The sequence below is a fragment of the Phodopus roborovskii genome, unplaced genomic scaffold (assembly GCF_943737965.1).
Source record: "Phodopus roborovskii unplaced genomic scaffold, PHOROB, whole genome shotgun sequence".
NCBI lineage: Eukaryota > Metazoa > Chordata > Mammalia > Rodentia > Cricetidae > Phodopus > Phodopus roborovskii.
In genome coordinates this window covers 8,238,322-8,261,630 of record NW_026126578.1, presented here as the reverse complement: position 1 = coordinate 8,261,630, position 23,309 = coordinate 8,238,322, and the positions used below count along the sequence as shown (strand labels likewise).

At 44.7% G+C, this 23,309-nt stretch overlaps 2 protein-coding genes across 7 annotated transcripts in view; one reads left to right on the top strand and one right to left on the bottom strand.

Moving 5' to 3' along the window:
* Ift122 (intraflagellar transport 122) overlaps window positions 1–10,429 on the bottom strand; it is a 68,669-nt gene extending 58,240 nt beyond the window's left edge. For all 4 annotated transcript variants that reach the window (XM_051203869.1, XM_051203870.1, XM_051203871.1 and 1 more), the window contains exons 1-2: window positions 10,264–10,429; window positions 484–550 (exon numbers count right to left, since the gene is read on the bottom strand). In XM_051203869.1, the coding sequence (XP_051059826.1) occupies window positions 484–550; window positions 10,264–10,304 (108 nt within the window). In that variant the 5' untranslated portion in view covers window positions 10,305–10,429. The remainder of the gene's footprint in view (window positions 1–483; window positions 551–10,263) is intronic.
* A 220-nt stretch (window positions 10,430–10,649) lies between these two features.
* Mbd4 (methyl-CpG binding domain 4, DNA glycosylase) lies at window positions 10,650–20,430 on the top strand. 3 transcript variants are annotated; one of them, XM_051203692.1, is made up of 8 exons: window positions 10,650–10,950; window positions 12,732–12,953; window positions 13,323–14,140; window positions 17,087–17,161; window positions 17,250–17,384; window positions 17,896–18,045; window positions 18,401–18,504; window positions 20,170–20,429. In XM_051203692.1, exons 1-8 carry the CDS (start codon window positions 10,919–10,921, stop codon window positions 20,245–20,247), a joined length of 1,614 nt encoding a protein of 537 aa, XP_051059649.1. In that variant the 5' UTR covers window positions 10,650–10,918; the 3' UTR covers window positions 20,248–20,429. The 3 variants fall into 3 exon arrangements, with proteins under 3 accessions (XP_051059649.1, XP_051059651.1, XP_051059650.1); XM_051203693.1 differs by lacking the exon at window positions 10,650–10,950 and adding an exon at window positions 11,231–11,345 and having other exon boundaries at window positions 20,170–20,428; XM_051203694.1 differs by lacking the exon at window positions 18,401–18,504 and having other exon boundaries at window positions 20,170–20,430.
* Window positions 20,431–23,309: the final 2,879 nt, after the last annotated feature.

The window sequence follows — 23,309 nt, the reverse complement described above, 5'->3', positions numbered from 1 at the left end:
AAAGAGTACTCTTAGGAACGAGGATAGGTTCCAGAGGGAGCCTGTGTCCTTTGAAACTATGAACAATAGGACAGCATTCATATGGAATTGTTTAGAGGCACTGGAGCCCAGAAGTCAAGGTCAGCCTTCTGGCTTCCCATGGAAGAATAGCCTTTAGCTTTGTTATTTCATTTTGGTCCAACAAAATATGAACTGACACCCACCCAGTTTTAAAGGCATTTTGATTAATTGTCTGTAAGCATTATATGGGTGTCTCAAAGGGAAAGGACAAATGACTCCAAAGGAGGCATTGTTCACAAGTTCCTATCTGATAGACAGTTTACCTACCTGTTTTAAATACACCATTTCCTTCCTTATTAAAAAGGAATGGCTGGTTTTTCCGCCCTTGCCTTTTTTATCTCAAAAAAGGGGGTCAAATTTCAGAGTACTTACAAGAGGGAGGGAGAAAAAAGCACTCAATGGAAACTCAGACAAAAATCCTACCAGCAATCTGTTTCCTGCAGCCAGAATCAGTTGAGTTCCATCAGGCTTAAATGCGAGGTCGTAGATACTAACAGGAGACAAAAAAAAAAAAAAAAGAGAGAGAGAGAGAGACAATTAGGAACCGAAACGATGAGGTCTACTAATGGCCAGGAAAGCAAACGTTATTTCCATTATGAAACACTGTGTGTGTGCCGGGGAAAAAAATAATAGCATCTGGTTGCAAATTCCACTCAACCACCACACCTTGGCAGCCCATTCAATCATGATCTGCTCAGCAGTCAGATCCGTCCTGGTTTCCTCTCATGCAGAAGCCAGAAGCCAGAAATGACTCAAAGGATCAACAGCTGAGGACAAAGGCTCTTCCAACCATTCCATGGAAAGGTGGGACACCCCAGACAAAGTGTGAGGCAGGACAGCTACCCAGATATTTACCAAGTACCTTTTAGGTACAGGGCATGAACAGGTGGCTGATCACTCTCTACCCTCTAGGAACTTGAATGGGAACATATAAAGCAGACACACTGGCCAAGGACACTTGTGACACCAACTTCAAAGAATATACTTTTCTACGTGATGACTTGTCAGTGAAGTATGCATATTTTTTTGCTTTCATACTGATATGCATATAATAGTATTTTATAACCACAGCCCTCTTAGAGTGGGTGGAATAATGAAGAATACTATAAGACTGGTGAAGGAGCCGCACAGAAACTGCACTGCAGCCAGGTGTGGATGCATGGTGGCACACGTCTTTAATCTCAGCACTTGAGAGGCACAGGCAGGCAGATCTCTTTGAGTTCAAGAACAGCCGGGTCTACAAAGCAAGGTCCAGGATAGCAAGGGCTGTTACACAGAGAAATCCTGTCTCAAAAAACAAACAACAACAACAACAACAAAATAATGGGCTAGAGAGATGGCTCAGAAAAGCACTGGCTACTCTTCCAGAGGTCCTGAGTTCAATTCCCAGTAACCACATGGTGGCTCACAGCCATCTATACTGAGATCTGGTGTCTGGTGCCCTCTTCTGGCATGAAAGCATACATGCGAGGCAGAACACTTCATAATAAGTAAATAAATCTTTAAAAACAAAACAAAAAAAGAATGGTTCACACCTTTAATCCCTGCACTTGGGAGGCAGAAGCAGGAGGATTTTAGTGATTTCAAGGCCAGCCTGGTCTACAGAGCGAGTTCCAGGGCAGCCAGAGCTGTTACACAGAGAAACCCTGTCTTGAAACACACACACACACACACACACACACACACACACACACACACACACACACCAAACACACATACACACTCAGGGGAAACCCACCTCTGTAGTGAACAGTTGCATTTTTTCCCTTATCAGTATTCCCTGACAGCAGAGTATAAACGTGATTTCCACAGTATTCATTCCCATGTCATCTAGAGGTAATTTACTGCACAGCAGTGGGTCTAGGTTCTCTGCAAGTTCCCATGCAGACATTATGCTGTCTGAAACAGAGAACTTTGAGCATCTGTCTGTTTGGTACCTTTGGGGTTCCTGAAACATGGAAGAACAAACTGGACTCTGCTAATAGATAAAACCACACTTCAGGCTGGGTAGAAACCTCCCACAACCAACTAGTAAAGGGTCTCTGAAGCCTGGGCCCCTAACCACCATGCACACTGCCTCTACTCTCTTGGATAACTGCCAGGTAGGTCAAATGTTTCTCTGAATGCTCTCCCAGTGGCTGACATTTATTGAGCACATGTGTTACTGTGTACAGGATACAGTTTAAATGCTTAATTGTCTAAGTTCTCTCAACCTCACAACTCTAAGCCTATCTTGCAGATAAGAAAACTACAAAGTTAAACAATTTGCCTGAAAGTAAGCTTCTGCAGAGAAGTGAAGCTAGGATTCCAAGCCTAGCAGCCCCTCCTTAGACACCATGTGTCAACCCTCCCTCAGTCCTTGTAGCCTTCATTATTGTTGTTAGTATATATTATGGTTGGAGTAACTCACAATAATTTTCCTGCCTTCTCAGAAGCCCCCTCCACCCCCCTCCACAGGTAAAATTTAGAAAGTAACTTACAAATAATAATTGTGCATATAGTACAATATGCTTATATAATATATAATATGCATTGCAGAAAGCTAATAAATGTGTCTATTAACTCGACTTATCACTTCCTTCCAAGAGACATTAAAAATATATCCATTCAGTCATTCTGAAATATACACTATGTAACCGTGGCCTTCATGAAACTGCTGAAATGGATTCCTCCACCCCAGCTGAGACCCAAAGCCCTCTGACCACCACCTCCCTTTCCCCACGCTTGTCTTACTTCTTGAGTCTTTGTGTGAGAGTGGGGCATGTGAGAAGGGGCGCCTTTCACGATCAGTTCTCACCTTCTACCTTGCTGAAGCAGAGGCTCTCATTTCTGTTGTGTGGTGTATCACACCATGTGGTGCATTCCAGGTCCATGAGCTTCTGGTGATTTTCCCATCTCACCTCAGGAGCTCTGGGATTGCAGGTGTAAGTTACCACATTCTTTACATGGATTCCAGGGACCAAACTCAGGTCATCAGGCTTGTATAGGGAGCACTTTTATCTGTGAAGCATCTTACTAGTCCTTATTTGTTTTTCTGTTTGTTTTGGTTTTTTGTTTGTTTGCTTTTGTTTGTTTGTTTGTTTGTTTGAGACATAGGTCTACATATCCTTGTCTGACCTGGTGCTAGCTATTTAGCTCAAGCTGGCCTCAAACTCCAGGCAATCCTCCCATGTCAGACTCTGAATTATACGCAGACATGCAACAATGCACCTAGCTTTATACCCTTGGCCTCTGAACAGTTCCCTTGTATACATCGGGAGTGAGTACCCTTTCTATGTGTCTGTCTACTCAGATTCCACACATGGCATCATACATCACAAGCTACTGACTCCTGGAAGATTCCTTGAATAAAAACTCTTTACACTTACTAACAGTTGAGAGGTCCCCCAGGGAAAGCTTATGTTACCCCATAGGCGCATACCATAGCACAATGGAGCAGACAGGGCAGGCCCACTGAGGAAATGGAAGGATACACAGAGAGGCTGCCTTCTAATGCACAGCAGGTTGATGGAGGCTGAGCAAAGGTAAGCCTGACTGGCTTTCCAGCTTGGCATACTACATAGAATTAAATCCTGGCCCAAGTTCCACATTGTCCTTCTTCACTGCTACATGGTAACAGGCCTGGGTTTCCTTGTTTCAAAAGTCCTTGACATGTTTCACTTTCAAAGAAGCAAGTAGACTAAAAAGCAGAGGGGAGCTCAAAGCAGGGGAGCTGACCTATCTAAATTTCACTTTAAAAAAAAAATTTTTTTAACATGTTCTTCCAACATGTACACCTGCATGACAGAAGAGAAAATCCAGATCTCATTATAGATTATTGTGAGCCACCATGAGGTTGCTGGGAATTGAACTCAGGACTTTTGGAAGAATAGCCAGTGCTCTTAACCACTAAGCCATCTCTCCAGCCCCTGAATTTCACTCTTATCTATAAAACAAGGTAGAGAGCTACCCTCCTAACACCAGGGGTCATAAACCAGCCTTGTATAAAGTGTCTGACATCCATGTATCTTTATGAGAAAACATTAGCTTGGAATGGATTTGCACCTTTCATCTAGTCTTTGGTGTGGCTCCCTTCCCACTTGTATATATGCGAGCCAGTCATGATGATTCTTAGACTTCTCCAAGAGTTATTGTGGTTGAATTAGTTTTATTTATGTTTGTCTTGTTTGTTTGTGGGGGCAGGGTCCTCTTACTCTGCCCCAGGCTGACCTAGAACCTTTGTAGCCTAGACTAGCCTTGAACTTACAGTGATCCTCTTCCCAAATGCTGAACCCCCTCACCTGACATTTCTTGTTGCCGTTTTTGAAATAGTCTCATATAGCTCAGTCTGGTCCCAAATTTGATGTGCAGCAGATGTAGCTAAGGATGACCTTGAACTTCTTTTTCTTTTTTTAGATTTATTAATTTTATGTATATAAAGGCCTATATACATGTACAGCTTTATGCCAGAAGAGGACATCAGACCCCACTATAGATGACTGTGAGCCACCATGTGGTTCCTGGGAATTGAACTCAGGACCTCTGGAAGAGCAGCCAGCGCTTTTAATTACTGAGCCACCATTCTTGGCTTCAAATCACTTTTATTACATTTATTTACTCATTTAGGGAGGCATGAAAATGCTGTAGTTTATGTGCGGTCAGAGGACAAATATCAGGAGTTGGTTGTCTCCTATTATGATGGTCCCAGGGACCAAACTCAGATCATCTGACTCACCAGCAAGCACCTTTACCTACTAAGCCATCTCAAAGTTAAGGGTCTCATTTGGGCTAAGTCTAAACAATCCTCTCAGTTGTGAAGGTTCACTTCCTGGATGTCCTAAAATGCACTTTCTCAATTTATAGCATTAACATCTAATTTGTGATTACCCAACATGAGTTCTGGGAACCAAACTTGGGGCCACTGGAAGGAAAAGTAGCAACCCGTCTGCCTGACTTGCCCCAATTTCACTCCCACTGTATTGGAATCTAAACAATTCAGCTTCACTCTCAAGCAGAGTCTTCTGTACCTGACTGTTTCATACTATGCCTCCTTAATACAGCCGTCTTCAGCTCCAGGGGCAATGACTAAGTTTTACACTATATGTTATATCAGGAGCCTGACAAGTCCTAAATACTGACCATAATGGGCAACCTGCCAGGATTTTACATTTAGACCCACCCTCAGGCTTTAATGATTTTACAACATCATAGAAACCCCAAATTGGAAAATACTCAGACTTTGTCATGGAATGTAACACTGCCCAGGGCTAGAGGCTTCCTGTCCACTGACAGTCTGTGCTACAATGGCAGGCTCGCTCCCAACTTATCCTCTTTTATGAAAAAGATAAACTGTCAACCTACATGATCGGATTTCACTGCTAAGAGATGAGAGGTGAGTCCTGTCAATTGTCCTCTACATACTGAAGTCCCAAGGTGCTCTTCAAACCCATCACAAGCCACACATGCTACCCTGCTTACTGCTTTAGGTTTTGTTTTGGTTTGTTTTGGTTTGTTTGTTGTGCTTAGATGAAACTTAAGGCTTCCCTCCACTTTTTTTTTCCCCCCTTTGAGACAAGTGCTCTACTAGACTGGAGATCTTCTAGTCTTAGCCTTCTGAGTAGCAGCAATTTGCAATCTCAAACAAATTCTACATCACTTCATTAAATTTTTAATGTTGTGCTAAGAATGCTGGACCTCACACATTCTGGGCAAGCTCTCTACCACTGAACCCTACCCCCAGCTTCCTCAATCAATCTCACTACTAGCTAGCCTCCCTAGAATAAGATGGGCTAGCCAAAAAGGGCATTGTGGTTGAGATGAACCTAGAGCAACATATTTAAGGTAGAAAGAAAATTAGGAGTTCAGAAAAAAGTAAGAGGAAAATTTAAAGGTTGGGAGATAGCTCACTGGGTAAAGTGCTTGCTGTGCAAGCAAGCATGAGGACCGGAGTGTGGGTCCCCAGTATTCCATGTAAAACCTGGGCATGACAAGTCATACTTGTGACCCTAGCAATGGAGATGAGGAAACAGGCAGATCCTGGGGTTTGATGGCTAGCCAGTCTAGCTTAAATGGTTAACTTCAGAGTCAGTGATGAAACCTTATCTCAAAAAAAAAAAAAAAAAAAAAAAAAAAAGAAGAAGAAGAAAAGAAAAGAAACCAGTTGGGGGCTGGAGAGAGAGCTCAGCATAGAGAACTCCATGATCTTGTAGAAGACACGGGTGGCCAGCATGTGAACTCACAACTGTCTGTAAAACCAGTTCCAGGGAATCTGATGCCCTCTTCTGGCCTCTGCAGGTACCAGGCCAGAGCACAGATATTCATGCAGGCACAACAGCCATATACATAACATAGAAAATAAACAATGAATAATAAGGAGGACAGAAATAGACAAAGATACCCAATGTCAACCTCTAACCTCCTCATGTGCATGCATCTGCATACACATGTGTACACACATGAAGAAAGAAAGGGAGGGAGAGAGGGAGGGAGGGAAGTGGGATGGAGGGAGGGAGGGAGGGAGGGAGGGAGGGAGGGAGGGAGGGAGGGAAGGAGTCAGTTCAGGAGGATCTTCGGGTAGGAAAATGGAGCCTTTGGCTAAGCTCCAAAACACAAATCTAAATGTTAGCAAGCCTAGAGGGAAGGAGGCCAGGGGACCACCCAGCAAAATGTACAATTTGACACAAAAGAGGTCACCCTGGGTTTGTGAGGAGCAGAGTGACAGAATCACAGCAGCAGGTCCTGAGTGAGTTCTGCTGCTGGGTCAAAGACAGACCAGAAGCAAAAGCAGAGAGCAGGAGCCCATGGCTGGCTGGGGGTGAGTCAGGGGCATCTGGGATTGGTGGATCTACTATCTAGGTGTTAGCTTTGTTCTGTTTTGTTCCATTCCACCATTCCATTGCACATGTAGACATCATCAGGCCGCTGGTCTATAGAACCTCTGCACCTCCTATTCTAATAGATTGTTTCAAATCTGTGATAGCCAGATAAGCAGTCTTCATTGGTCGTTCATTCACTTGGTATGCATTCATACTCACACACATCTATTCACCAGATAGTTACAGGCTCCAGAAACATTTGGAAATAAGATATAGCCATTGGTTTTACAAGGTTTGTAGACTTCTGGGATAAACAGATTAAAACATAACTCTTACACCCAACAGACTCTAAGTACCACAAGAGCAGAATGAACCAAATTCTGTGCCAGGGGTTGAGAACAGAGCAGATCAGGCTGCATTTGACCAGCAAATGTTTTGCTTGGCCCACATGGTGTTTTACTTTGTTTTTTTCTAATTAGGTGCCAACATTTAAAAATTAGGACATTTCACATTTAAAACGCGGATTCCTAGCTTCTGGTAAAAATAGGAAGATCTGCACACACCAGGCCAAATTCCTACGCAGTGGTAATTGGCAGGAGCAGAGCAGCAGCTGCCCCTCTCATGCAGATTGTGAGCCTTCCAGTTTGCCATAGCTCTTGCCACTCCCTATTGCTCTCTGACACAGAAGCCAAATGTTTGGTTGCTAATTATCGCCAGCTTGTGCTGTGGGTGCTCTTTTTGTTTGTTTGTTTCTGCTTTCTGAGAAAGACACTATAGGGTCTCATTATATAGTCCTGGCTGTGCTAGTACTCACTCTATAGATCAGGATGGCCTTGAACTTACAGAGATCCACCTACCTCTGCCTCCTGAGTGCTAGATTAACAGCATGATTACAGGAGACCATCTCAAAAAAGGAAGACCAAAAACATTTTTTTAATGTTTAAACTTTTATTTATTGGGGGCATGTGTACTGTGGGGAGCTTCTGGAAGTCAGAGGGACAGCTAGCAAGAGTTGGTTCTCCCCTTTCACTGAGTGAGTTCTAGGGATGGAGCCAGGGTCATTAGGCTTGGCAGCAAGCACCTCCAGCTGCTGAGCATTCTACTGCTCACCTCCAAAGAGAATTTCATTACAATGAAAGATGCTGGCAAGGTGACATGGGTCAAGTAGGGTACAGGAGACTGTCCTGCAAACAACAGAAATTCCTTATATTTAAGTACAGCCTCTTCACATGACTTGCCTGACTGAAATTAAAGGTAGAGGCTGGAAGAATTGGCTTTGAAATGGGGCAATCTGAGCTGGCAGGCTGACTCCACCTCACACACTAATCTACCCTTGCTATATTTCAGTTTCCTTGCTGTAAATGGAGGTAATTACTGTACCTCCCTCGGAGCCGCTGTGAAGAGGCAATAGGTAAAGGACACAAAGTTCTTAGGCAATGTCTGGCCCAACTCAGCATTGGGTTGTTACTTGTACAAGTCCCTCCAAAGCAAGCCTTGAGGGGTATTTAGGATCTCAACGTCACACACAGAAAGGCCTCAGGACAGACAGAGTAGTGTGACGACCAACAGACCATCTAGGAAGATTCTGAGTTAGGCTGAGAACTATTCAATAAGCCCAAAATGGTTCTTGGCTGATGAATTTTGGTGACAAAATAGTAGACATCAGATAGCACTGAATTATTAAGATGGCAAAGTTGTTCTACTGTCATTTTCTTTTACAAAACGCTTTATACTACTCATTTATTTATTTTGGTTTTCAAGACAGGGTTTCTTGGTGTAGCCCTAGTGATCCTGGAACTTTCTCTATAGACCAGGCTGGCCTCAACTCACAGAGGTTCTCCTGCCTCTGCGTCCTTCTATGGCAGTCATTTTTTTACTATTTATGTGTAACAGTGTGTGTACATGATATGGGGACACAGGCCATGGCACTGGTGTGGTGGTGGAACAACTTTGTGGAGCTAGCTGACTCCTTCAACCTGATTCCATCACTGGGCAGCAAGTTCCTGTACCCGATCAGGCATTTCCCAATCCAGTTTCTTTTGTTTTTTTTGAGACACAGTCTCATAGAGCCCAGGTTGACTTTGAACTCCCAATACTCCTGCTTTCTCCTCTATAAGTGCTGGGATTACAGGCTTGGGCCTAGCTTTCTTTCCATCCTTTTTCAAACTATTTTTATATGCCTGTATGTAGTGTGTGTGTGTGTGTATGTGTATGTGTGTGCATTCTGCACAGGCCAGAGGGCATCAGGTGTCCTCTTTCTCCCTTAACGTCTCCCCCAGCTAAGCTGGTAGCTAGCAAACCCCAACAATCATCCTCTTGATTCCCCTCTGTAGCAGTATTACAGGCTTGGATAGGACTATACCTGTCTTTTATAGGAGATGCTAGGGTTAGAATCCTGGTCCTCATACTTGTGCAGAAAGTATACACTAAACCTTTTTTTTTTTTTTTTTTTTTTTTTTTTGGGTTTTTAGACAGGGTTTCTCTGTATTGCTCTGGAGTCTGTCCTGGAACTAACTCTGTAGATCAGGCTGGCCTCAAACTCACAAAGATCCACCTGCCTCTGCCTTCTGAGTACTGGGATAAAGGCGTGAGCCACCACCGCTGCCTGGCCTGGAACTAAACTTTTCTAAGCCGTTTTCAAGCTTTCTAATCAGGAGAATGTCTTTATCTGATGCTCATCTTACATGTCTCTCTGACCTTACATGGGAATGTCCCACTTGAGACACAGTAAAGCAGGTAGAAACAGTTCCCCTTAGGTGGAAACACTCCCTTTTAACTACCTAGATGCAAGTTATTCACACTGTCATGTTTGTTCTTGCTTAAATGTTTTAGTTATTGCACTTAGGGCAAATGATATTGATTTTTCATACATGGAATAATTTTCTGCATAAAAGCATGTTTAAATAAAAATAAGGTAGGCTGAACACGGTGGTGCACACCTTTAATCCCAGCGCTGGGGAGGCAGAAGCAGGCGGATTTCTGTGAGTTCAATGGCAGCTTGGTCAACGTAGTGAGTTGCAGGCCAGTAAGAGCTTTAAAGTGAGACCTTGTCTCAAAAAAAAAAAAAAAAAAAAAAAAAAAAAAAAGTAAAGAAACTGAAAAATGTCAGGGAACCAAACTCTGGGCACTTGGAAGATGTATCACAGGTTAGGAAGCTGAGGAAACATGTGGTGGGCGAGAAAAGTCCGCAGGGATTTTGAGAAAGGGAGCATGCCGTGTAAACCGCTCCAGGAGACCGCCACCCTCAGATGGTCCCCAAGTCCCCCCTCCAGGAATCTGGGTTTCTCTTTCCATTGAGGAGTTAGAGACGCAGCATCAGAGCGCTCGGCCCAGGCCGCAGGCCCGTTACCATGGCAACGCGCCGGTTCCCGCCACCTCCCCCGCCATCCCGGAGCGCCCCGCTTCTCACCATTGCTCCACTTTGTCTCTCCACGTCAACACGGCCCTCATCGCCCGCCGCTCCCCTCACGCTTCGGGCCCCTCCTCCCTGCCTCGACAGCAACAGGCTTCTCTCCGCAAACCACTTCGGCTGCCTGCGCTACCCTTGGCAACGCACATGCGCAATGAGCCGCGCGAGAGTGCGCAGAGCTCTAAGTGCGCATGTCCAAAAGGGAGCCTGGCTCCGCTGCTGAAGCGCCGAGCGCTCAGGGAGGCAGGAGGCGGAAGCGGAAGTATGACACTCGCGATTGGTCATGGAAGATAGGTGGGGCGGGCTTCTGGCCGACGGAGGGTTTGATTGGCGGGACCATGGCCAAGGCGGCTGTGGCTCACGTGGCGGCGGAAAAGCAGCTGGGGGCACTGACGAGTTTTGCTGGCAGTCTTTGAATCCCACCCAGTGTGTTGTGCTGTGTTCAACTTCGCCTCTCGGCCTGGAGCTGCAGCTGCGGCCCAGTGGACCACAGCAACAGGGATGGAGAGCCCAAACCTTGGGGACAGCTCAGTCCCCTCCATCACCCCCAGAGAGAGCCTAGTTCCAGACCTGCCTGGGGACCTCTGGCAAGTTGTTAACCCCTCTCGAGCCTCAGTTTCACCATCTGTAGAATGGGAGCAGGGGAATCGCTCCCATGTCGGTCATCTTTCTAACCTTCAACACAAGGTGACAGACACATGGAGCTGTCGTCCCTGTGGGACGATTCCTTGGCCGAATTGACTGGGGAGCTTGGTCAAGGGAGGTTTTGTGATGCAAGGATGTTAGCCTGGATCGGAAGAGCTTAGGAAGAAGTTGGGGCAAATGGTGCGTTCAACGCCCAGGGGCATCTCAGAAACGGTCATATGAAAAGTCACAGAGGAAGCTACTGTTGTATCGGGGCTAAAATGATGTACCTATTTGCATGTACCTATTTGACCGCTCAAAACAACTTTAAGGTCTGAGCATTTAACCGGTAGAGTGTTTACTAGTACAAACGAAGCTGTGGGTTCGATCGGCAGCACCGGGTTTGGTGGCACAGTCCTGTGGAGTAAGGAGGATCAGAAGTTGAAGATGAGTCTCTGGTACGTGGTGGGTTCAAGGCCAGCCTGGGGTACATAAGATCCTGTCTCAAAAGCAAACAATAGGAACAAAAACTTTTTTAAAAATTATTTCCCAGCCGGTAACTGTTGGTGGCCCACGCCTTTAATCCCAGCACTCGGGAGGAAGAGACAGGTAGATCTCTGTGAGTTCGAGGCCAGCCTGGTCTACAGAGCGAGTTCCAGGTTCTCTTGGACGCTCAGCTAATACTAAATAGCAGAGCTGGCTTTTCCACCCAGTGTGTTAACCTAAGAATTTGTGGTGATTTCCCCCAGGTTTCAGTTAACTTGTCTCTCTATAAGATTCTTCTAGCTGATATTAACCCCAAATTCCATCAGAGTGCATGGTTCTAACTGTAGTCAGTCACTAGCTCTTGCTTAGTTTCCCTATTTATAGGAAGCAAATGGGGGTAAATGATCTCTCTAGAGACTCACTTTCTTTTAAAGATTTATTTTTATTTATGTGTGCCTTTGTACCTTGTACACAGTGTTGGTGGAGGACCAGAGGACGGAGTCAGATTCCATGGAGCTAGAATTGCTCCATGGAATTGTTAGGAAGCTGCCTGATAAAGTCCTTTAAAGTTGGGAGGGATACACTGTACAGAAGGTTTTGTAGGGATCCCCATCGTCCCCACAGTGAGAAGTATTAGGCCTGGGTTCTGTTATCAGTTCTGAAAGTGATTGGATTTCATTATCACATAATGTGTCAGTAAGAATAACTTTTAACTTCACAGAGTAATGAAAATAAAGACCAAAAGATTTGGAAATTCTTACCTTTTGGAAGTCATGTACGGGGGCTGGGGCTGCTACACTGTTTTATGAAAGTGGTAGCTATTGTTCCTCCAAAAATGCACATGTATGTGAAATGTTCCCCTCACTTATTTGCAGGAGAGAGGGTTGATCCATCTAAGCAATTCTGCTGATCTCAGGTGAAAGCCAGCTGTTACCAAAACCTTTAGAGTAACCATGGAATGAATGGTTACAAAAATAAAAAATTAGCAGGTATCTTGAACTGTTACTGTGCAAAGATTCCTTTCTTTTCTTTTTATAAGACAGGGTTTCTCTGTGTAACAACCCTGACTGCCCTGGAACTCACTTTGTAGACCAGGCTGGTCTCCACCTCCCAGAGATCTGCCTGCCTCTGCCTCCCGAGTGCTGGGATCAAAGGCATGGGCCACCAATGTCCTGAGAGTCCTAGCATTTAAGAACCCATGTTGGAGGACAAGAAGCTGTCAGCAGAACACTAGCTCACTGACTTACCTACCATGGTCTGAGTTGTTTATGTAGTTCTGTACTGCCATGGGTTGAAATTGAATAAGCAGAGTAAAAGAAATTTTAAATGAGTTCATCACTTGGGCTTTGTCTTTTCAGCAAGGAGGATGTTGTCGTTGGACTGGGAAGAGTGGAAGATGAAAAGGAACTTGTGATAAGCAATGAGTGTAGCTCCCTTCTCCAGGAACCTGCTACCTCTAATCTGTGTAGTGGTACTGCAGTGACAGAATGCCATGAGCCTATCACACATGGATGGAAAAGAGTTGTGAAGCAAAGGCTGTCTGGGAAAACTGCAGGAAGATACGATGTGTACTTCATCAGGTAAGCACTCGGGGGAACAAAAGTACAGTCAAAACAGGAAAGGTTAGTAAGAATCTTAGGTTGATGGCCCGGGGAATGGCTCAGGGAGTAAGGCACATGCCAAGCAAGCATCAAGACCTGAGTTCGGATCCCCAGAACCCATCTGAAAAGCTGAGTAGGTGTGGCAGCTGCCAGTAATCCCAGCCCTCAGCACCAGAGGAGGGAATCCTCAGGGAAAGCTGGCTAGCTAGACTAGCCAGAATTGGTGAGCTCTGGGTTCACTGGAGAGTGAGCAAGGACACCTGATTTCTAACTTCAGGCTTCCATATGCACAGGTCCTATTAACTAGTACAAGTTTCCTTTAATTTCTTTTCTTTCTTTTTTTTTTAGCCCACAAGGACTGAAGTTCAGATCAAAACGTTCACTTGCTAATTATCTTCTCAAAAATGGAGAGACTTTCCTTAAGCCTGAAGATTTTGATTTTACTGTGCCGTCCAAGGGGGACATCAGGTTAGGTTATAAAGGCCAAAGTTTGGCAGCTGTGACTTCCCGGCAGCCAAAGGAAAGCGACATTTCAAACCGGAACCTCAGGACACGAAGCAAGTGGAAAACAGATGTATTGTCTCCACCCAGTGGTAATTCAGAGTCACCAGGTAGCAGCAGACTGTCTAACTCTGTTTTGCTATTGAAAGATGAACACATTCATGATGCTAACCCCAGAAAGACGAGAAAGCTCAAAAGAAAGGTGCCTGTTGGGAAAGGAATTGGAAGTGAGAAAACCAAGCAAAGGTGTAGGAAGAGCCTCTCAGATTCTGCTCAAAGTAACAGAAAAAGAGAACCTGTGATTCAGAAAGCAGGTTCACAGGAACGTCAGCCCAACAGGACCCCCTGCCCTGCCGATGTCTGCGCAAGCCAGGAGGCTGTCAGCATGGCCGGGGAAGAAAAGGGCCTGGGGAAGGAAAAGCCACCAAGTCCAGGACCAGATCTTCATTCCACACAAGGGACTTCTGGCATCACAAACAAATTACATGCAACTGAAGAAGCAGGTGACACGAAGCATGAGCAGACTTTTTTAGAATTAGAGGAAATCAGGTGGAAGGGAGACCCAGAGAGGGGGGCACATTTGCATACGGACGCTTCACAGGGCGGCTCTGAAATGCCCGGCTGCTCACAAGCCAAGAAACACGTCACTTCTGAGACTTTTCAAGGTATTGGCACGTGAAAGTGCTACTAACAGTGTGGTGATCAGGCTGCCCTGGGGAACCTGTATTCCCTGCTTGGATGTGTTTGAGATGGGGTGTAGTGAAGAAGAACCACGTGTCAAACACATTCTCCCAGCTGATCCCAGTACCTGGCACCTCTTCATGTATCCCAGGCTAGCCTGGCTCTCACTGTGTAGCTGAAGATAACTTTGAAATTGTATCCTCCTGCCTCTGCCTCATTGGTGCTGGGATTAAAGGCATGTGCCATGATGCTACTTTTTTAATGCAATGCTGGGCATGGGACCTGGGGCCTAATGCATGGTAGGCAAGCGCTCTTATCAACCCAGCCACACCCCCATCCCCTAACTGATCTTTGAGCTAGTTGGTCATCAAGCCCTTGATTATGGCAGAGAGGGAATCAGCTGGCTAAAGCCAGGAAGCCCAGCAAAGGAAGCCCAGTGTATCGTGGCTGCTCCCACCTCTCCTGGGCAGCAGCTGGGAGGCAGAGATTTCCCCACTTGCCATCCTCTTTCTAGACAGCAATCTTAAGATTGTAAGGAAAATTAAAAGGCTTCTCTGTGAAGAATGTAAATAAGACTACTTTTATACATAAACTGACCAACAGTAGCCAGCATATCCCCCGCCCCTCCTGTACTGCTGATGTGTGACTCCCAATTTAATTCCATCTATATCACAGTCTTTTATCGTCTATTACAGCCTGGCGCTTCTCTAAGAGACCTGGGAGCTCTCAATAATTCAAAAGTATAATTGCTTACTTCATGTATTATTTGTACTGTGCTCTTCACACAGAGTCCAGGGCTTGGCAGTCTTGCCTATACAGTGCCTCGGTGAATAATAGATAAAAGATCCAAGCAGCTCTGGTTATTCATTACGCTGTTATGACATAATGAATAACCCCCTTAGAGAAGAGTAGTGATTTTAATTTTACTGAGACTCCTTTAGGGAAACAGCTTGCACAGATTGGTGGAACCAGGGTAACACTTGATTTCTGCTTTCAGTCCATCCATAATGGTGAATCTTCTCTGTGTCTGGGATTGCTGTGTCTTTAACAGGAGATGGCCACATATACCTAGGGAATAGTTAAGAATTCCTCAGTGTATGTCCTTTGAGCTTCTTAAAGAAAGCATTGGGTCATATGGATTTACTGCTATTATAACAGGCAGGTTAAATATTAGAAGCATCCTCCCTTGACTAATATGGATGTATTCAACTCATCCTATATTGAAATGTAGTTCTCTGTGTAAGAGGGTGTACCGTTGGCTTACTAGGTACTCAGTAGAAAATTGCTTGGCTAGAAGTATCAAGCCAACAGGTAGTAAAGGAGGCTAGGTAGTTATGTATGGGAACCTATAATAAACATAAGTTTCCATAAAATCAGCTTCTTTTGTTCTGTTTCATAGTTTCTTCTGGGCTTTACCTGCCCAAACTAGAATAGAAAAAGGCATTGACATCATTATGTAGAGACCTGGAGATTTATTGCAGTATTTAGTCAACCCTAGTATCATTTTTTGGCAACTATTTAATTGTTAAGCCTTAGTTTCTGAGAATTTAAGCAGTAACCCTAACTAGTCCCATTTTTCACATCAAGACCAAAGAAACCAGCTAGAGAGATAGCTCAGCAGTTATCTTGTTCTTGCAGAGGGCAGTTCAGTTCCCAGCACCCATGTCATGCAGCTTCTGTCTGTAACTCCAGCTCCAAGGGATCTGATGCCCTTCACTGACCTCCACAGGTACCCACACATAAATTAAAAACAGATTATTATAAGGTAGCTGAGTATCGTGTTACATGTCTGTAGTCCTAGCACTTGGGAGTTAGGTATAGAACAATCAAGAGTTCAAGGCCATCCTCAGTAACATGGCAAGCTTGAGGCAAGCCTGGACTACATGAGACACTGTCTCAAAACAGTAACAAAATAGTAGTTGTGCAGTAAAAATAAGTGTAAAAAGGTGGTTCTACAATATACAAATGTAAGATATTAGTAACTGATATTCAGAGGGTGTGGCTAAAGGGAGTATGAAGTATGACCATTTAAATAGAGGACAGTTGTAGAAACTTGAAAGGTCTGATAACATTGGCTAAAATTTTTATTTTGTATTGATGTAGGTGGCTGAGTGGGTGTGAATGCCATACAGATGTGGCTTCCCACAGAGGCCAAAAGAAGATCTTAGATCCCCTAAAGCTGGAGTTACAGGCAGTTGTGAGCCATTCGACATTGGTACTAGGAGCTAAACTCTGGGCCTCTGAAGGAGCAGCAAGTGCTCCAAGCTGCTGAGCCATTTCTCTAGGCCCTTGTTTTGTTTTTTGAGACAGAATCTTGAGTTCACATCTCTTCCTCAGCCTCTCCTGTGTTCTACCCTTTTGGTGAACACAACTGCAAAACCTTTGAAAAGTGCATACAATTAGAGAAGAAAAGAACCACTATACCATCTGAATTCTATTCTCAGTGTCTCTATGTGAGTATGCATACAAACACATATGAATCTGTGTTTAAAATTGGGATCATATGTAGAATCTTGACTCTTCTTTTAGAAATAAATGTCAGTGGGAAAGTATTCATGAAAGAGTGTCAAACATTTTAATGACCACATCATACAAATACATTAGAATGTCATACTGTTGTAGTTTTTCCATACTGTGAGCTGGCCATGTAAATCGTAGCGCACTTATAAAGGGTGCAGGCTTTTGAACTAGACTGCCTGGACTTCCATTGCAGCTCTCACACTAGCTTGTGGCCTAGGGCTCATTCAGCTTCTCTGTGCCTCAGTTTTCTTATATACAAAGTGGAGATAAAATAATGCCCAGCTGATACTAGGGTATTAGTAGAATTAGAATAATTTTTGTAAGTGGTTGTGTTTCCCTGACTAACCTCAAACTCTATCCACCTTCCTTACCCTTTCATAAATCATAGATTCTCTAAATTTTCTTTTCAGAAGACAGCATCCCACGAACACAAGTAGAAAAAAGGAAAACAAGCCTGTATTTTTCCAGCAAGTACAACAAAGAAGGTACTCGCCCTTCCAGGGCAGCACAGGGTGGGGTGGGGTGTCCCAAATCTTTCATGAATATACGTTTCACATTCCTGTGTTTTTGTAGCTCTTAGCCCCCCAAGACGAAAAGCCTTTAAGAAATGGACTCCTCCTCGGTCACCTTTTAATCTTGTTCAAGAAACACTTTTCCACGATCCATGGAAACTCCTCATTGCAACTATATTTCTCAATCGGACCTCAGGTTTGTGGGTCATTGTCATCATGTCCTGGTGAGGAGGGAGAGAACCAAACTGGGTAAGAGGCCTAGGTTCATGGTCTGTTCTGAATTTGTGATACTGGACACACCCTTTCCTTTTCAGCCTGCAGAGCTCTTCACCTATAGGAAAGTTAGACTGGATGACAGCCAACATCCTTTTACATACTGAGGGCCAGGTGGTCTCTGATTTCCTTAGATTAGCTTCAGTCATCAGTGGAGGGACAGTTGATATTTTCCCATCCATCTATCCTGCTTGGAAGCTCTCTGTGTTCTCTGAATACATATAGTAATTATCTGGTGATCTAGTGGTTTGAAAAGTAGGCCAGTTGGACTAGGTCAGTGGAGCCCTTGCTCAGCATGCTCAGCACCCCGATTCCATTCCCAGCACCACAAACACAGTAACAAGAAAGCTTCTGCCTGAAGTTCCTAGATGAGAAACTACCTGGACACGAAGTCAACCCTTCCCAAGACATGTCTCCCATTGTTTGCTTCTCAGGCAAGATGGCCATCCCTGTGCTTTGGGAGTTTCTAGAGAAGTACCCTTCAGCTGAGGTGGCCCGAACTGCTGACTGGAGGGACGTGTCAGAACTTCTCAAGCCTCTTGGTCTCTATGATCTCCGTGCAAAAACCATTATCAAGTTTTCAGGTATGTTCCCCTAGTCCCAAAGGAAGAAGCAAATTGTGCCCACTGAAGGCAGCCACACCTTAAACTTTAATGCCCTTGGATGCTCTATTAATTGAGGTCATTTAGCTCAAGCACCAAAGACATTTAAAACAGCCTGCTTGTCCCACACCACAGACTCCTGCTGACCCAAACCATAAATCTTTGCCCAACACTGAAGTAACCCTATACATAGAAGCAGGAAGTTGCTTCCTCTGTCTAGTTAGCAAAGCACAAGAGTGGTTAGGAGGAGGCAGGTGATAAGGGTGCTACCCCATTACGAGTGTAGGGAAAGTGACTTCCTGGAGGCTGACCACATGTGTGGGGTGTGTGTCTTCAGATGAATATCTGACAAAGCAGTGGAGGTATCCGATTGAGCTTCATGGGATTGGTAAATACGGCAACGACTCCTACCGGATCTTTTGTGTCAATGAGTGGAAGCAGGTAAGTCCACTGCCAACCATAACATAACCAGCACATTTGCCTCCAGGACAAAGTAATTCAACCAGTATGCCTAGATATACAAGACATGAGCCCTGTTGCGGTCCCAAGCAGATTTGCCCACAGTTCAAGGAGCAGCAGGGACATGAGGTTATGAACTGTAGGAGAGACTCCTTGGGTGCTGCTCAAGTCCCTTTGCTCTGGCCTCTACTGACTTGAGCAGTCTATCACTCCAGACCCTATTGCTGTCTTTTCCCATCCTTGTTCTATCTCTAACACCAACAGGGCTTCTTCTTGTTAAAAGGGGCCCGTAGATCTGGGCTTAGCTGGTAAAGTGCTTGCCCTGAAGATTGAATTCAGATCCCAGAAATTACATAAAAGCCAGACAGGGCAGCGTGCAACCACAGTCCAGCTGTGTTGGGACAGAAACAGGAGGGTGCCTGGAAGCTTATGGGTAGACCTGTCTAAGCTTGTGGACCAGATAGCCTGGCCTGTGTGGTGAAGTTCCAGGCCAGTGAGAGACCCTTTCTCAAACAAAAAGTGGAAGGTGGACCAGGGACACGGCTTAGCGAGTAAGCATATTTGCTGCACGAGCCTGGCAGCCTGAGCTCCGTCCCTGGAAGTAAAGACCTGGCTCTGAAAGCTTGTGCTCTGACCTGCACAGACATGCCTGATAGGCACAACTAGTAAAATTTCACTTCTTTTCTGAAGGGAGAAGGTGCCTGAATCCTCTGACCTCACACATGCACTATTTGTGCCTGCGCACACATACCAAAAACAGTATCCTTCACAGGAGAGAAAATATTTGCACTTTGAGTGTCTAATTGTCAGGTTTCTCCTTGTATCTCAGACTAGAGTGTGGATCCGGGTCCTAGTCCACTACCCATTCTTTTCTTTTGGTTTTTTTAAGACTTCTCTGTGGCTTTGGAGCCTGTCCTGGTACTCGCTCTGTGGACCAGGCTGGTCTCAAACTCACAGAGATCCGCCTGCCTCTGCCTCCCGAATGCTGGGACTAAAGGCGTGTGCCACCAACGCCCAGCTTCCACTACCCATTCTGCTTGTGCATGGCACAGGAGCATTGTGATGGCAGCCTGGTGGCTGGAGAGTATCCTGGCATGCTGCCCTCTCACCCTAACATATTAAGTCACTGAGGTCTGGAGAAACCCAGGCTGAAGGGCCATAGTCCTCCTCCTTCACCAACAGAGCCATCCATTTGGCCTCACAAGGTCTGTAACCTTCCAAAAGCTGGTGTTAACACTTGACTCATGTTATCACTGCACTCTGCTCCAGGTCTGAGTTAGTCCTGAACTGGAAAGTACTTTGTAAACAATGCAGGATTTATGGGGCGGGAGAGATGGCTCAGGGCTTAAGAACACTGGCTGTTCTTCCAGACGTCCTGAGTTCAATTCCCAGCAACCACATGGTGACTCACAACCATCTGTAATGAGATCTGGTGCCCTGTTTTGGCCTTCAGCAGGCATATAAACAGAACACTGCACAATAAATAAATAAATAAAATGTAGGATTTCTGTCATATAAGGTATAATTGTAGACAGTCATGGTTGCTACTGGATTCAAGTTCCCTGTTTATTTCAGACACATTATCATGATAAACTCCCTCACCAAACCTTTAAACATGTTTATGACTGATATGTTGCTTTCTTCCAGGTGCACCCTGAAGACCACAAATTAAATAAATACCATGACTGGCTTTGGGAAAATCATAAAAAATTAAGTCTGTCTTAAAAGAGCCTGTTTGAAGTGTTCTGTGCATTGCTTTGTGCTTCTGTTTCTAAGAGCCTCTGATGTGCAGTGAGCCCCCTTCCCAGGCATGTAGACTTTTTCATTTTGTTAGAAGTCAGTGTGTGTCTTAAGCCTCTGCCACAAGTAGATCTTGTCAGTGAGTGTTGCAGACATGTTTTGAATTTGAAAAGGTAACTGGGGTAATGGTCCTAAAAGTGTGCCGAGTTTTTCCAGTGATGAACAATGCCTTGGTGCTCAAAGTCCGTCAGCAGCACTCCTGCTGAGGAAACATGTGTCCTCTTCCTGTACAAAGTGATATTGGAGTGTACAATTGTCATATGAAGAAAGAACCTGCCATTCTTATGGATATCACAGTGTTATGATTTAAATAATGAGGCATTTACCTTAGAAAGAAAACACTAAATAAAAACTAAATTGACCAACACATAGAGGTACACACCTGTAATCCCAACACTCAGGAGACTAAGGCAGGAGGATGGAAAGTTGACGCCTGCTTATACTTCATAGAGAGTATAAGAAAACAAACAGGACAGGGAAGTGGCTCAGTAAATAAAGTCAATTGTCACTTGTTGCTAAGCCTTAGGACCTGAATCCCATCCCCAGAACCAACTCCTGTGGATTGGCCTGTGACCTTCACTTGAACACACACCACACACACATTAATTTCATACATAAAAATTTTTTTAAGAAATGGCCTGGAATGCCAGGCAGTGGTGGTGCACACCTTTAGTCCCAGCACTCGGAAAGCAGAGGCAGGCGGATCTCTGAGTTTGAGACCAGCCTGGTCTACAAGAACTAGTTCCAGGACAGACTCCAAAGCCACAGAGAGACCTTGTCTCAAAAAAACCCAAAAAAAAAAAAAAAAAAAAAAAAAAAAAAAAAGGTCTGCAGAGAGATAGCTCAATGGTTTCTTATGCTTGGTGCTCTTCCAGAGTTCAGTTTTCAGCACCCTTAGCAGACAGCTTACAACGCCTTTAACAACAGCTCCTAAGGATCTGACACCCTCTTCTGGCATGTGTGGCTTCTGTGTACATAGGTATTAAAAAAAAAACAGAAAAATTAAGTCCTGATTACTAAACACTATTTTAAGATATAATTTGAAAATTAAATTATACCTCTCCCTCCTCAAGGCAAACATCTACTCAAAATGCATAATATTTCATCCCATTTTTTATTAACAAAATATTTTCTAATGTATCCAGTAACAAAGGCTCACCTATGCCAATCATGATAGTATACTACTATAATCCTAACACTTGGGAGTCTGGAGAGGATCATAATCAAGTTTAAGGCCAGCCTGGGCTACATTGTAGTTTCTAGGATAACTTGGGCTACATGGGGAGATCCACCAATGGCACACACAGTAAGAAATCAGATGGGCATTGTGAAGCATATACATAATCCGGGCACTTGGGATGCTGAGGCAGGAGGGCCACTGTGAATTCAAGGCACCCTGGCTTATGTGAGTGTGAAAGCAGTCTTGGCTATACATCAAAACTCTGTATCAAGACTTGCTAGACTAAATAAAACTATGTTTGGAGAAGTGACTGGTTGTCCTGTTAATGGAATTCTTTGTTTTTTGGAGAAAGGGCATCTCGGTAGCCTTGACTGTTCTGGAACTAGCTCTGTAGAACAGGTTGGCCTTGAACTCAGAGATTGCCTGCCTGTGCTTCCAGAGTGCTGGGATTGAAGGTGTGTGCCACCACTGTCCATCCGTGTTTAATGGAATTCTTTAGACCTGATGTACAAATAGGTTTCACAGTGTATTAGGTAATTAATAAAAATGTTTTTATTAAAAAGGAAGGTCCCTTTGGCATCATGTGTTCTTGGCCACTCACACTGGCTCTTAGGAACTTTGGATTTGACCTTAGCACCACTGTGAGGATGTGAACATCTGTCTGCCTGTGGCTCCTTTGCAACTCACTCCCTTAAGCCCAATCCTTTATGAAACCTCATCTCCTCTCCCAGTTAAGAGTGGGACCTTTTGCTGTTAATGCCATTTCCATGACAGGTGCTGTAGTGTCATGGTTCTAACCTCAAAGCATTTGCCTTAGAAATCACCAAATGAAGTCCTAAATTATTAAGTCTTAATTGCCAATTGCCATTCTAAGGTTTAGTCTGAAAATTAAATCGAATGAAGGCAGAGTAAACCAACTGTCAGGAGGCCATTTGTCGTGGGACAGCATGTTCACAGACAGATGTGCTATGATGCAGGCTAATTGATTTTCCCCTCTGGTGCACAAGTGGCAGCTGTTAAAGAGGGATGCTGGGGTTGGAGAGATGACTCAGCGGTAACAGTAGTCAGGTTCAGTTCCCAGCATCCCCATCAAGAATCGCAGCTCCTGGGGAGCTGTTGCCCTCCTCTGGCGCCAGGCACACGGGTAGTGTGCATGCATACATGGAAATAATAAGTATACATAAAGTAAAGAGAGGTGCAGTTTGACAGAAGAACGGGACAGCTGGCCACACCTCCCCTTCCACTTCACAGTAACCCATCACTTTTTCACAGGCATCACAGCAGCTCACACAAGTGCAGAGCCCTATGCTGGGGAGAGGCAAAAAGATGAAAAGGCCTGTAGAGACCTCCTAGGATGAGATAACGGTGCAAACAGTAATGGAAGAGAAAAAAAGGGGTAAGTGTGAGGGCAGACACCCCGGCACAAGCAGCTCAGAGTATAGAGATATCCAGGCCACAGCTAAGGTTGGATGGTAGAGCAAAATTCTCCATCATCAGCTACTGGTAAGGCTGCAGGACAAGGCCCCCTCCCCAGTCACCTAGGAGGGCACCTCTGTCTGGCTGGTTGCTGGAGTTCCAGGTCAGCCTCTTCCCTTTCAGCAGATAAAATCACTGGGCCTCCATGCCTTTCCTCATCTCAGTGGGACCCTGTGCCTTGTTCTCATGGTTTTGGGTTTAAGTGACACGAGTTTCTCAGGTTGTAGAGGGTTAGGAAGATGTTACATCTGGTGAAGGCAGTCCCCAGCATAGAGAACTTGTTCAAATGTAGATCTTTGTTTTTTGACATAAAGTTTAGTAATGACTATTT

Excerpts from the sequence above, each read along its gene's own strand:
- Mbd4 (XM_051203692.1), top strand. The coding sequence starts at position 10,919 with ATGTCGGTCATCTTTCTAACCTTCAACACAAG. Across the intron at positions 17,162-17,249 it reads CAGCAAGTACAACAAAGAAG|CTCTTAGCCCCCCAAGACGA; the intron begins GTACTCGCCCTT and ends GTGTTTTTGTAG. Across the intron at positions 18,505-20,169 it reads GTGTCAATGAGTGGAAGCAG|GTGCACCCTGAAGACCACAA; the intron begins GTAAGTCCACTG and ends GCTTTCTTCCAG.